Genomic DNA, 15,512 nt, shown 5'->3' with positions numbered 1-15,512 from the left:
GAGAGGGAACACTTAGATACATACTATTAGTATTTATAATCTGGATCATATTAGATGTCCTAGTCAGAACAGAAAAAAATAAACTAAAAAACTCAGGAAATAAAAACTATGAGGATTGCAAGAAAAGGAACAAAACTGCCTTATTAACAGATGATATAATTATCCATGCAGAAAAAGTCAAGAATTAATAAATGATTATAATTAAGGGACCATGTAGCATGGTTGCTAGATACAAGTCAATATACCAAAATAATTGAGTATCTCTTGATAGCAAAACAAAACAAAAATCTTCAGATTGTAACCTTGGAAAATACTTCATGATGAGAATTCCGCTTCTTGCCATGATGCAATAACTGGTATAGGATTAGCCCTCTTGCAGAAAACTGAAGAAAATGTATAAGACAACTGTGTACAGATAATGGACAGCAGACAGAGCAGGACTGTAATTCTTGAAACAAATCAGTTGAACAGTACCATCAGCAGTTTTGACCTGGATGCATTTCTGAACCATGGAGGGGGAGGGAGAACCCAGGCAGAGCAAGACAGTCTTACTCAGTTGAAGAAGAAACAAGAGATGGGAGGTTCTGAAAGCTGAAGTGGCTAAACTTTTCAGTGCAGAATACCGGGGAGAAGAGAGCTATAACAGAAAAAGAGCCATAGAGGTCTGCATAGGGGATCCATGAGTCTAGTTGAACACTCATCTGTGCATGTGAAACGTACAACTCTCTGGGGACAGGAAAGCCCTAGTGCTGGAAGCCATGAGGTAAACAATAATTCCCAGAACTTGCATGGGCTGGGACAGGTTCAAGTTTTGAGGAGCCAGACTGGAGAGACCTTGTCAAACCCCCAGGGCATGCATTTGAGACCCCAGAAAGGCTGTTGTGTAGGAATCGTACTGCTCAGGCTACTCTGGAAGCTGAGTACTCTCAGGCTACCCCTCCTAACAAGCTGGGAAAGATGAGGCTACTTCCAAACGACATCACCTGCTGACCAGAACAAAAGGCTCACACTTTAAAGGAAGACAGCAACATCAGGGCACAGGTGGCCTCCCCTGCTTCTCATCTGAGTTTCACAAGGGAAAACTGAATGTGTAACTGAACACTAGTAAATAGGTCTGAGTACTGCTTTGAATCAGGAATCTGATATTTCGGAGCTAATGTATTCTAAATAAGATATAACTATGTAGAAATTAACCATTTCTGCACCTTGTCAGAAATGTGAGTATTTACAGCATTCTTCATAAGTGTTTTACCCAAAGTCACACTGCTGCTGCTGCTGCTGCTAAGTCACTTCAGTCGTGTCCAACTCTGTGTGACCCCATAGACGGCAAACCATATCAAATTAATTAGGCTGGATTAGTTGTTTAACTGCAAATTTGGAAAGAGAAGACACATTTGTTTAGAGTCACCCAACTAACCAGTGCATCTGTGCACGCTAAGTCACTTCAGTCATATCTAACTCTGTGCGATCCCATGGACTGTAGCCTGCCAGGTTCCTCTGTCTGTGGGATTCTCCAGGCAAGAATACTAGAGTGGGTTGCCACGCCCTCTTCCAGAGGATTTTCCCTGCCCAGGGATCAAAGCTGTGTCTCTTATGTCTCCTGCATTGGCAGGCAGGTTCTTCACCACTGGCGCCACCTGGGAAGCTCCAGTCAGTGTATGTGTGTTAGTTGTTCAGTTGTGTCCAACTCCTTGTGACCCCCTGGACTGTAGCTCACCAGGCTCCTCTGTTCATGGAAGTTTCCCCAGGCAAGAATACTGGAATGGGTTGCCATTTCCTTCTTCAGAGGAACTTCCCAGTCCAGGGACTGAACCCGAGTACCCTGCATTGCAGGCAGATTCTTTACCGACTGAACCACCATTCTTTACTGTCTGTTTACCAGGAAAGCTGGTAACCAAGGTATAGTAGAGTTCTATTTTCAATCAAGAATTCTGAAATCCTACACCAAAGATGTCAGGAAGTATTTGTGACTGAAATAGTAGTGGTACCATTAATACAAATAGTAGAATACTGATTTGGGTAAGATTTTACTTGTTTGTACAATATGTTGATACTGGGGCATCAGAATGAAAATATCTGATGGATAAAGACTAAACATCAGGACAGTCAAAGCTGAGTGTTTTACCTGTCACGTCAGTGCTTAAATTCTGAGATCAAATGGCTTCTCTATTGCAGAGAGATGCTTAAAATGCCAAAATCAACTTTGCACTAGACAGTAAAAGGTCAGGGAAAGAAAGAAATATGTAATATCTGCACTTTCCTTTCTCTCTTTCGTTTTTCTGTCATTTTAGAACTGGTTAAAATAAAGATTTTAGGTTAATTCAGTAAAAGAATATTTTAAAATTATATGGTCCTACCTATATTTAATGTTAAACTATTTTTCTAAGACAACATTTTTTGTCTTCCTTTATAGCCATCTTTCAACAGTTTTGGGAAACAAGTTTGATCATGGCGCTGAAGCCATTGTACCTACACTTTTTAATCTCGTCCCCAATAGTGCAAAAGTCATGGCGACTTCTGGATGTGCAGCAATCAGATTCATAATTCGGGTAGGTTCTTTTCCTATTTTTTTTTCCTGTCTTCCTCTGTGTGTCTCCCTGTCCATTTGTCTGTCTCTGTCTCTCTCTTTCAATGTACTTAAATAAATCATTGGAATTTTTTTAAACCCCAAGAAAAAAATTACTTTTGAATAATTTTTCTGATAATAAAAGTAATACACAGGTATTAATGAAATTTAAATAGTAAAGATGATTACAAAGTAAAGATGCTTGTATACAGAATATAATAGGCACAATATGCACGTGCATGTGTGAGACTGTGTGTGTGAATCATGTTACAGGTCAGTTCAGTTCACTCAGTCGTGTCCGACTCTTTGCCACCCCATGAATCGCAGCATGCCAGGCCTCCCTGTCCATCACCAACTCCCAGAGTTCACCAACACTCACGTGCATCAAATTGGTGATGCCATCCAGCCATCTCATCCTCTGTCATCCCCTTCTCCTCCTGCCCCCAATCCCTCCCAGCATCAGAGTCTTTTCCAACTAGTCAGCTCTTCGCATGAGGTGGCCAAAGTATTGGAGTTTCAGCTTCAACATCAGTCCTTCCAATGAACACCCAGGACTGATCTCCTTTAGGATGGACTGGTTGGATCTCCTTGCAGTCCAAGGGACTCTCAAGAGTCTTCTCTAACACCACAGTTCAAAAGCATCAATTCTTCAATGCTCAGCTTTCTTCACAGTCCAACTCTCACATCCATACATGACCACAGGAAAAACCATAGCCTTGACTAGACAGACCTTTGTTGGCAAAGTGATGTCTCTGCTTTTGAATATGCTATCTAGGTTGGTCATAACTTTCCTTCCAAGGCGTAAGCATCTTTTAATTTCATGGCTGCAGTCATCATCTGCAGTGATTTTGGAGCCCCCAAAAAGAAAGTCTGACACTGTTTCCACTGTTTCCCCATCTATTTCCCATGAAGTGATGGGACCAGATGCCATGATCTTCGTTTTCTGAATGTTGAGCTTTAAGTCAACTTTCTCACTCTCTTCTTTCACTTTCATCAGAAGGCTTTTTAGTTCCTCTTCACTTTCTGCCATAAGGGTGGTGTCATCTGCATATCTGAGGTGATTGATATTTTTCCCAGCAATCTTGATTCCAGCTTGTGCTTCTTCCAGCCCAGCGTTTCTCATGATGTACTCTGCATATAAGTTAAATAAGCAGGGTGACAATATACAGCCTTGACATACTCCTTTTCCTATTTGGAACCAGTCTGTTGTTCCATGTCCAGTTCTAACTGTTGCTTCCTGACCTGCATACACGTTTCTCAAGAGGCAGGTCAGGTGCTCTGGTATTCCCATCTCTTTCAGGATTTTCCACAGTTTATTGTGATCCACACAGTCAAAGGCTTTGGCATAGTCCATGAAGCAAAATTACGTGTTTTTCTGGAACTCTCTTGCTTTTTCAATGATCCAGCGGATGTTGGCAATTTGATCTCTGGTTCCTCTGCCTTTTCTAAAACCAGCTTGAGCATCAGGAAGTTCACGGTTCACATATTGCTGAAGCCAGGTTGGAGAATTTTGAGCGTTACTTTACTAGCATGTGGGATGAGTGCAATTTTGCAATAGATAGTTGGAACATTCTTTGGCATTGCCTTTCTTTGAGATTGGAATGAAAACTGACCTTTTCCAGTCCTGTGGCCACTGCTGAGTTTTCCAAATTTGCTGGCATATGAGTGCAGCACTTTCACAGCATCATCTTTCAGGATTTGAAATAGCCCAACTGGAATTCCGTCACCTCCACTAGCTTTGTTCGTAGTGATGCTTTCTAAGGCCCACTTGACTTTGCATTCCAGGATGTCTGGCTCTAGGTGAGTGATCACACCATCATGATTATCTTGGTCATGAAGATCTTTTTTGTACAGTTCTTCTGTGTATTCTTGCCACCTCTTAATATCTTCTGCTTCTGTAGTAACAGACAAATGTTAAACAGTAAAAATATTACAAGCAGTGGTAATAGATGACAACAAATTCTTAATATTTCTCATCATCCACCTCTTAAAGGTGGCAGAAGAAGAGTTAAAAATGTAAAACTTCCCCACTTAAATTTTTAAATTTTGCTCTTCTACAACTCACCACTCTAACCATTCAGGATGTACTTTTCCAAACCTCTATTTTGTGCCTATACAAACTATATTTACTACAAAATGTAAGTGTAGCATTTTATATATATTTTATATATATGTATAAATGTTTTTTTACCCTTGCTTTTTAAACTTCATGTACTCAGGCAGCTTCCCTTGTTTAATTATTTTTGATGTCTAAGTCAGGTCTTAGTAAAGGGGCTAATATTAAGCTGTCCTCACCATATTTGAAGTTTGTGAAATTCTTTTTCTCTGTCCTTTACCTTACTCTGTGTATTATTAGTATCTTAAAGGTTTTAAAATTTAATAATTGAAGAATATTATTTCATATTCTACGTTGCATTTCTTGGATTATTAGAAAACATTAGGTATTTTTTTCCTTTAATAGCTTTTCTAAGGATTGCCAGTTTATATTTGGTGCCTTTTTTCCTTGCGTTTTTTTCTATGGCCTTTTTTCTATGTTATTAGAACAGTTGGTCCTCCTTATCCATGGGTTCTGCATCTGTGGATTCAACCAACCTCAAATCAGAAATATTTGTGGTGGAAAGAATTGTAATGCGTTTCAAGAAGCAAAACTTGTATTGCCTTCTGCTGGCATCTGTTTCTATAACATTTATAATAATTACAACTATGTGTGTATCATTTGCATTATATTAACTAAGTAATCTAGAGATGACAAAGTATACAGGAAAAAAAAGTGTAGGTTTTATGCATATACTGTACCATTTTATGTAAGGGATTTGTATATCCCGAATTTTGGTATCCTCACAGGGTCCCAGAACCACCCCCGTGGACGCTGAAGGACAACTGTATATTAATTTTATTTATAAATATTTTCTACCAGTTTGTCATTTCTTCATATATTGTTTAAGCTACACTTGATATATATATATAGAAATTTTATGTTTTTTTGTTTTGAGACAATGCTATTTTTGTGGATTTTGTTATATAAAGTTAAAACAACCTTCCCCATTTCTCAGTTATAAAAATAGTCAGTTTTTAAACCTTTTATGATTTTGTTTTTTAGATTTAACTTAATTTTATTTTTGTGTACAATATGGATATGTGACTTTGTTTTCCCCAGATACAAAACCAGTTGACCCGGTGGTGTGTAGTAGATTATAGTTCAGTCTTTTCTTAAACTACCACTGTTTTCTTGTAGTAAATTTCCATAAATATATGGGTCTGTTTTTTAAATGCCTTTCCAGTTTCTTTGATCAATTTATCCTCTCCTGGTAAATGATATCTGTCTCTAATGCTGCTGTACCAGGTGTTTTTTTAGCAGTAAAATCTAGTCCCTGTGAAGAAATCTATGAATCTATCTCGGAAAATATCCCTTTTCTTTCTGTTTTAATATTTTTGTAAGCTTCACTAAATCTGGCACCTTCATAACAGTGTTAAAAACCGGTGGAAATGATTGAAATCTTTATTTTTTTCTCTGAGTTTAATAGGAGTGCTTTAAATATGACCTCTGGGATGAATTTTTGGATATTCTGGATTAGGTCTGAGAATTTCCTCCTATTTATATTTTGCTAAATTTTGATCAGTAGTAGATGTGGAATCTTGTCAGATATCCCTTTAGAAATGATTGTCTCTCTTCATTTATCCATTGTACATTCATGAAATGAATTCTGCTTGGCCATTTTACATTATGATACTGCTAGATGCAGTTGGCTGATACTTAAGAAGACTCTTGACATGAGGTTGTATACTGTTAATTTAAGAAAAGTTTCTTCTACCATGGATATATTACCATTTTGTATTATATTATTATATGTTCTTTTTTTAAAAAAAAAAAAAGGAAAATACTTGCTAGAGGTATTGTTAAGAGATTTTTTATAAGCTTCAAATTTGTTACATTGGTACCCATGGGGTTCTTTTATTTTTTTCTAGTTGTTTAATTTCTATATTTATGTTTCTTAATTACTTTATTTGACTTGCTGTGGCTTACTTCTTTTTTCCCCCTAGATTTTTGTGGTATATTCTCACTTTGTCATAGTTTTTATTGTTTAATCACATAAGACTTTCTTATCATAATGTTGTGTTCTGAGTTTGGCATTAGCAGCATCCAGCGATTTAGATTTACCACACTCTATTTTATATTTCTCAGTCGTTTGTAATTTCCATTTCAACTTTCTCATTGAATTACATAAGGATATTGTCTGCATTTTCAGATGGTTCTTTTGTCATTCTTATCATTTTGTAATTTCATGACCTTTTTTTTTTTTAAATTTTATTTTATTTTTAAACTTTACATAATTGTATTAGTTTTGCCAAATATCAAAATGAATCCGCCACAGGTATACATGTGTTCCCCATCCTGAACCCTCCTCCCTCCTCCCTCCCCATTCCATCCCTCTGGGTCGTCCCAGTGCACCAGCCCCAAGCATCCAGTATCGTGCATCGAACCTGGACTGGCAACTCGTTTCATACATGATATTTTACATGTTTCAATGCCATTCTCCCAAATCTTCCCACCCTCTCCCTCTCTCACAGAGTCCATAAGACTGTTCTATACATCAGTGTCTCTTTGCTGTCTCGTACACAGGGTTATTGTTACCATCTTTCTAAATTCCATATATATGCGTTAGTATACTATATTGGTGTTTTTCTTTCTGGCTTACTTCACTCTGTATAATAGGCTCCAGTTTCATCCACCTCATTAGAACTGATTGAAATGTATTCTTTTTAATGGCTGAGTAATACTCCATTGTGTATATGTACCACAGCTTGCTTATCCATTCATCTGCTGATGGACATCTAGGTTGCTTCCATGTCCTGGCTATTATAAACAGTGCTGCGATGAACATTGGGGTACACGTGTCTCTTTCCCTTCTGGTTTCCTCAGTGTGTATGCCCAGCAGTGGGATTGCTGGATCATAAGGCAGTTCTATTTCCAGTTTTTTAAGGAATCTCCACACTGTTCTCCATAGTGGCTGTACTAGTTTGCATTCCCACCAACAGTGTAAGAGGGTTCCCTTTTCTCCACACCCTCTCCAGCATTTATTACTTGTAGACTTTTGGATCGCAGCCATTCTGACTGGTGTGAAATGGTACTTTATAGTGGTTTTGATTTGCATGATCAGAGAATTTGATGGTACAATTTCTTTTTCATTGAATAACCTGAATTTTGTTAATATCCGAGTACATCATATATTTAGATAGGTAGTCTTTTAGTATTTGTGAAATATGGAATTCATTTATAGAGTGCTTTATTCATTTCTAAATCTAGTTTGTTCATATTATTCTAGTTCTTTATGGTCTTATTTTTTTTTTAATCTTATTTTCTTAAAAGTTTCTTGTTCTTTGTCAGTGTCAAGAATAAATTCTCTTTTACTTCCCCAGCCTTTTGGAAAGTATATATTAAAAAAAAAAATAAGAAGTATATATTTTTATCTTATTTGTGTCATTGTTTTCCCCTTAACCACTGAATTAATTTCGAGCAACTAAAGTTGATTATGGTGGGTTTTTTGTGTTTTTTTTTTTCTGCTTTTATTCCTGCCTAGTGTTTATTAGGACTCTTCCCATTAAAAATATTTGCTTGATCTTAGTGTGTTCTCCAAAGAAAGCAATGGCACCCCACTCCAGTACTCCTGCCTGGAAAATCCCATGGACGGAGAAGCCTGGTAGGCTGCCGTCCATGGGGTCGCTGAGGGTCGGACATGACTGAGCGACTTCCCTTTCACTTTTCACTTTCATGCATTGGAGAAGGAAATGGCAACCCACTCCAGTGTTCTTGCCTGGAGAATCCCAGGGATGGGGGAGCCTCGTGGGCTGCCATCTGGGATCGCATAGAGTCAGACACGAGTGAAGTGACTTAGCAGCAGCAGCAGCACTGTGTTCTCAGTTTTCATCAATATTTATTTTTTCATATTTCTAAATGGCTTTGCTTTGCCATTGTACAAGAATTCAAAAATTGGACTTCAGGTTCACATTTCTTTTCTCTCAGAATTATGTCCTTTTCACAAAGAATTGTTTTCTTAACTCTGTTGTTTTTATAGTGAGATGTTGTTTGATTCTTTTATTTAAAAACAGCACCACTGCTGCCTTAGGAAGCTTTGTAGGAGAGTCCCTCTGTTAGGAGTTACCTCACAGCATCTTTCATTTGTGCTGTCTTTACACAGAGGAGCAAGATTTCTGACTAAAATGAAGTTTGTTCAAATTTATGTTCGTTTTCATGTATCATTTATTTATTGCTTCTGTTTGTTTCCTGTCTTTCAGTTGTATATGTTCTCAGGAAAAATCCTTTAAATTCTGCTTACTTGACAGTACCCAATTTGCCATTTTTAAGTTTGTTTATACTTCATGTATTATTTTCAGATTGCCTGTTTTTCATGAGTTTGTTTCATGTTATTGAGACAATAACATGTCCCATCGTCTCACAGAAAATACGAATCAGGTTGTTGTTGTTTTACATTATTTCCTGTTTTCTATATTTTTGTTTGTTTCCCAGGGGCCTGCTTCTAAGTTGTTCTGAAATAGCATTTGTTTGAATGCATCATCTGTAATTGTGAGGATCACTTATTTTCCTTTGGAATAGCTCCCCTGAATATGGTGTAGCAATAGGTTAGTCTCTAGCCCCATCTCTGCCACTGTGTTGTTTAAGAGTTAATCAGCAGCAGTAGGATTTTGAGATCATGAGAGAGGGGAGGAAGAAGGTAGGTGAGACCTGCTATGTGGTATGCTGTGGCTAGGGAGTCCCTTTGGGCTTTCTTTAACTCCTCAGTAATGTTCAGGGATGAGTTCTTCTGGATGCTCTAATAGAAATAAAGTATATGAAAAATATAATGCACTCGAATCATTCCAAAACCATTACCACCCCACCCCCTGTTGCCCTCCCCCCCGCACCCCCAACCTGTTCATGGGAAACTTGTCATCCACAAAACTGGTCCCTCGTGCTAGGGGAGCAAGTCCACAGAGCCCTTCCATACTGGATATAGCAGTTGAATAACATGCAGATCAGCACTGTGTTGCATTATCCTCATCTTGAACAACTTCAGGTCTGTGGGTAGCTTCCCTCTGTCAGAGGTGAAAAAAGTGTTCCCTCTGTGTTGGTTGAGTTAGTTGTGGCCACTCACTCTTTCCTTCACTCTAAGACTTGTTTCCTCCCGAGTACGGAAGCTCTGTGGGCTGATAGCCTTCAGCTGCAGCCTCTTCAAAGCCTGCAAAGCTTGTCGAGATCTGCCTTTCCTGGAGTCTTGCCCTTTCCTAGTTATGGCCCATATCTAGTAAACTGATTGACGTGGAAGAGTAGAGTTTTGGCCATCTTAGGCCATTTTGAGACTATCTTCCAGAGCTCCCCAGTGATTTTGGGTTAAGAGGTCCTTGGGCTGTATCACAGATTGATTTCTTCCTTTGCCTAGTCTTGCTTCCTTCTCACTTCCACCAGTGTTGATCCCAAAAGCACTGCTTAATATTAAAAAGGCTGAACTCCATCTCACAGCCTGCTTCCTAGGTAACCCAGCCTGTACCATCAGCTCAGAAGAAAAATAGGAGATTTAAAGCATCAAATATGTATCCTTAGGTTACTGTTTTATTTTAATGTCTCTTGTGAACTTCTTAGTGTTTGCTTTACTAAAGAAGAGGTGGCTCAGGTGGTAAAGAATCTGTAATACAGAAGACCCAGGTTTGATCCCTGAGTCAGGACGATCCCCTGGAGAAGGGAATGGCAACCCACTCCACTATTCTTGCCTGGAGGATCCCAGTAACAGGGTAGCCTGCCAGGCTACAGTCCATGGGGTCACAAAGAGTCAGACACAACTGAGCTACTAACACACAAACACTCTCACTAAAGAAGAATGTAAGAATTACTAATAGAAATCAGAAGATTATATACCTGAATTCTAGAGAGCTGTGGTTCAGCCAGGATGAAAGTTCAGTTAAAATCACTGTTTCAAAGTGCATTCTTGATAATTATGCAGATTCACTCTGATAACCTGCTTTGATGACATAGCAGTTACTGTGCTCTCCAGCAGTAGCCATGGTACATCAAAGAATAAGACCAGTATGTGTCTGGTTCCCCCCAAAGTACACTGTCCTAACAGTTCTTTGTAGTTATCAGTTAACTTGTCCTTATTATTTAATATTACAACCACATCTGCCCTTCTGAAATTGTATCGTTACTATTTAATTTGGGAAAACCTTTTGACTGGTCTTAATTTCTTTCAAAATCTGATTTTATGGTTATTTTTGTTCTTTTCTAATATAGCTAAATACTTGAATGCAAAGCAAGTAAAGGAAGAGATTATGTAAGGTACACGGTATTTCTCAACCTCTTCTAAACTGTCTTTTTCAGCATACTCATGTACCCAGACTTATACCTTTAATAACAAGCAATTGCACATCGAAATCAGTTCCTGTACGGAGGTAAGTTTTGAAAAAACTTAGTATAGCTTTATGTTGAATATTGCATTATGTCTGATTCTTAGTTGGGTACAAAAATTAGTTGTCATCAATTTCTTGCCTTCTAGAAACCTTATTAAAGTTTTTTAATTTATGTAAGGCAAAAAGGAACAATGTGCTTATTATGACTATCCACATTTCTTGGCCTTTTCGTATTAAAGTGTGTCTGAAAGTCGCTCAGTCATTTCTGACTTTTTGCGACCCCAATGACTTCTCCATGGAATTCTCTAGGCCAGAATACTGCAATGGGTAGCCGTTCCCTTCACCCAGGGACCTTCCAAACCCAGGGATCAAACCCGGATCTCCCACATTTTAGTTTATTTGGGCCACTATTTCTTTGGTTTTCAGAGAGTTTGGAGTCTAGAGTCAGCCCTCACCTAGAATCCTACAACTTTGATAGACTGTCCTGCCTTGGGCAGTCATTTAATTGCCCTGAACCTCATGTCTGTGTATGTTAGTGGGTCTAATGATGTGGACCCCATAGAGGTGTGAGGTTAAATGAGAAGGACACTAGAAGACGTGAACATAGTGTTTGGCACAGAGTCTACAGTCATGCTCGCCTGTCAGTGTCCGTCGCATCATTCCCACCGTCTTTGGTATCACTGGTATCACCACTAGCACCACTAGTGTTAAAGACAAAAAACAAGATTTGTGTATTGGATATTTAAGGAAATTGTAAAAAACGCTTTCCCCTCTTTTGTTTGATAAATATGTTTATTTAAGTACTTAGAATGTTCGGGAAAATAAGACATCATTGTTACCTGTAAGTGATTTGGAATTTGAGGACAGTTGTTTAATTACCTCTCTCTTATAGCAGGGTCAGCAAATAACAGTCCATTGGGCAGGTCTGTCCAACAGTCTAGTTTTGTACAGGCACAAGCTAAAACTGTAACTTAACATTTTTGAAAGGTGGTTAAAAAGGTGGGGGAAAAAATGAGAGACTATGTTGTTCTCAAAGCCTAAAATATTTGCTGCCTGAAATATTTACTCTCAGGCCCTCTACAGAAAAGATTCACCAGTCACTGTCTTACACTGAATAAAATTATAATTGGAAAATTAGAAATGTTACAGAGAAGAGGAAGTCAAGAAATGCATCATAGAATTATCCTGAAAATGGGGAGCATTTCAATACCTGTAAAGGAAGTGAGGTGTAGGCAGAGATGGAAAGCTATGCTGCAGGCTGCAGAGCCATTGGACTGGCCACTGAGCCCAGAAGATGTGATAAATGGGAGGTTTCAGTAGGAAAAGAGGCTGACTGCGGAGGGAAAGGGGATAGATAGAAGTCAGGATATGGAGGGCTTTGAACGACTGGAAGAGAAATTCTGATATTGTTTGATAAGCGGTTTTTGGTGAGAAGTAATGTCATCCATCCTAGTTTTTATTCCAGCTGTGAACAGTGATTAAAAAGGGACAATGAAAAGCACTGGTTTAATTAAGTAGGACTTCTTACATCTCATGTAAGAGATGGGGTGGAAAACTGGAGCTGTATTTGTGATAATTGAGAGGAAGATTGAAGATTTTATTGAGTAAATTCAAGAGATTTCAGACAGAATTGAGACGTGATTATTGGATTTGAATGAGGGAGGTGATATCAACTGCTTCAAATGTCAGGGTTTAAGTCCCACTCTGTCACTACGGGCAAATTAATTTAACCTCCGTGTTATTTCCTGATCTGTACCATATGGACTCCACGAGTAGACTGAGAGGATAAGGATTAATTTGTTGTTTTGTATGTAGTGTTTGAGTTGACATCATAGCTTTCTTGGTCACCATTTGTGTGTCTTCAATTTCTAGTGCATAGTAGGTGTTTGATAAGTATCTTTTAAATTAAATTAAATTTTATATTTGAAAAACATTTTCAAGTTAAAATTAAGGTCTTTTTGAACTATTAAGCATAGGAATAGTTGGAGTCTTAAAAAAAGTTAAGTATTTGAGAGTAAAAATATCTAAAAATATGTCTTATACTTTAATTCAGAAGACAAAATGCTGTATTATAGAAGAAAGTATTAATTAACATTTAGTTGTAAAATTATATAACTGAGTATTAATGTTGCAACATTTAGTTAATAGTTAATTTTTATTTTTCAGGCGTTCATTTGAATTTTTAGATTTATTATTACAGGAGTGGCAGACTCACTCATTGGAAAGGTATGCATCGACTCTTCCTCTTCCACCACTCTCCCCTCCCCTTTGTCATCAGTTCTTTAGAAATTGATGGTATTGGATTTGCATTATTTCCCATTTTCCTTTAAAAGTTATTTGTACTGATTTTCCTTTAAAGCTGAGGTGCTCCTCTTACTCATCATAGCTGTGATTTTCTTCTTTGTGGGGTGAATGAGGGTCTCTTAGGTGAATGGGCAAGAAATTCCAGGTTAAATTGGGCAAAAATTCCAGGTTTTATAAGAAATTCCAGGTTAAATTGGGCAGGTAGTTTAAAATGTATTTCTAGTCATGTAAGATAGGTTTCCCAAGGTGCAATTAATCAAGTAATGAATGATTTAGGATAGAAGAAAGGCACTTCTTTTCAGAGGAAAGAGATCAAAAACGTGAGAGAGATCTGTTGGCAGATTTCTCCACACCAGCTGTCAGGTGTCATTGGCCGTGTGTATCCTGGGCAGTGTTTAATGAAGCTCTGCAGTGAAAAAGAGGAAAATAAGGGCAGCGAGTCAATCACTGGCTATCTGTATGGCTGTATTTCTCATTTGTTTCACATGTGAAGCTTGGGATCCACATGTATTTATGTTGAATACATTGCTGATTTTCCATTCTTATGGAAAGCATTAAATCTATTCACAACCCATTTTTAAAAAATAGAATATGTTGTTTACTGCAGGCATGATGTAATTCCAAGTTTTCTTTAAGTTCTCTTGTGGCAGCTGCTATGCGGTCGGTTGGTAACTGACTGTGTACTACTGGCACATTTCTACACTGGTAGGTTAGTGAGGAACCACACCAGAGATTTTCTTTAATTCATGACAAATTTAAAATGTTAGTACTGTTTGTCTGGATTCCATATAAAAATAATTATGTTCAGGTTTATAATGTTTGACTTGTCAGAAGGAAACCATACATGAATAAAATTAGTGGGGCAGATTATTAGGAAATCTTGCAATCTTAGATTCATTATTATATGCTAGTTACCTTTTTTCTCTCCCTTGCCCATTTGTGATTGATGTGTGATATATAGTATATAGGCAGTATCGTTTGTGGTGAAATACATAGTTTTATACATGATCCTAAAGGTACTTTATTTTATAGACATGCAGCTGTCTTGGTTGAAACTATTAAGAAGGGAATTCATGATGCTGATGCTGAGGCCAGAGTGGAGGCAAGAAAGTAAGTCTATAACATATTTTTGTGGTGGTTTAAACATACTTTGGTCTTTTCTTCGACAGAAATTATGCTGCGAGAATGAAAATATTGAAAGTGTCCTAAGTATTGTATTTGATCAGCTCTTTAGTCAAGTGGAGATTGATTTTTCTCCATTAAACCTGTACTGGTTGTCTATCAGTTTACTTAGCCTTGTTGTTTATATATCCATCAGTATTCGTATTACATCATAACATATTCACTTTTGTTGTGAATAAAAATATCTAATTTACTGAACATTTGTTACGTACTTGATACTTTGTAGGGCAGTAGGTATATGTTCTTTTTTAATCCTTAAAATGATCCAATGAAGGTGCTATCTCCTTTGGCAACTGAAGTTTGGAGATCTGGAAGTTTGCACAAGGCCACCCAAATTGTAAGGATTATAGTCAGGTTTTGAACTGAGATTCCTTTTCTCAAAAGCCTGTTGTCTTCCTCCAAAAACTTGTTTAATTTAGAAAGTATTCACTTGGCACATTGTGGCTGTATTAAAACCTTTGCGGTTAAAAACTTTTGCTTTTCTTGAATGTACACATTTTACGGTTAATGTGTAATCATGCAAAGTTATTTCTTTAAGGTGTTTTTCTTTTTTTAGAAAAAAACCTTAAATTTTGTTGTTTGTTTTACAGGACATATATGGGTCTTAGAAACCACTTCCCCGGTGAAGCTGAAACACTGTATAATTCCCTCGAGCCGTCTTATCAGAAGAGTCTTCAGACTTACTTAAAGAGTTCCGGCAGTGTAGCATCTCTTCCACAATCAGACAGGTCCTCATCTAGCTCCCAAGAAAGCCTCAAGTAAGGCCATATAAAGGATCATTACTGATTTCTTCCTCTTTTCAGCTCCACCAAGTTCCTTAAGTTGGATGGTTGAGTATCTGATTGCTTTCTTCTTAAAGCCTTGGAAGAATGATGACTGAATGTGCTTATTTCCCTTGGTCTATTGCCTCAGGGGTTGGATTACATGCTTGTATAGCTTCTTCTCATTGGGTTGAGTTTAGGGATTCAAAGTTTGTGCGAACATCTTCACTCACGTTTTGTTAGAATATGTTCATGTCTTTGAGAAAGATTGGAAACCACTGATTCGTATACTTTTTTTTAAT

At 37.7% G+C, this 15,512-nt stretch overlaps 1 protein-coding gene across 41 annotated transcripts in view; it reads left to right on the top strand.

Moving 5' to 3' along the window:
- CLASP2 (cytoplasmic linker associated protein 2) overlaps window positions 1-15,512 on the top strand; it is a 179,355-nt gene that overhangs the window by 84,883 nt on the left and 78,960 nt on the right. For all 41 annotated transcript variants that reach the window (XM_044934175.2, XM_044934163.2, XM_044934162.2 and 38 more), the window contains 5 exons: window positions 2,414-2,549; window positions 10,935-11,005; window positions 13,130-13,189; window positions 14,300-14,377; window positions 15,040-15,207. In XM_044934175.2, the coding sequence (XP_044790110.2) occupies window positions 2,414-2,549; window positions 10,935-11,005; window positions 13,130-13,189; window positions 14,300-14,377; window positions 15,040-15,207 (513 nt within the window). The remainder of the gene's footprint in view (window positions 1-2,413; window positions 2,550-10,934; window positions 11,006-13,129; window positions 13,190-14,299; window positions 14,378-15,039; window positions 15,208-15,512) is intronic.

This window comes from Bubalus bubalis, chromosome 21, assembly GCF_019923935.1.
Source record: "Bubalus bubalis isolate 160015118507 breed Murrah chromosome 21, NDDB_SH_1, whole genome shotgun sequence".
NCBI classification, from domain to species: domain Eukaryota; kingdom Metazoa; phylum Chordata; class Mammalia; order Artiodactyla; family Bovidae; genus Bubalus; species Bubalus bubalis.
The sequence above is the reverse complement of the archived record's forward strand: the minus strand, read 5'-3'. Positions and strand labels throughout refer to the sequence as shown.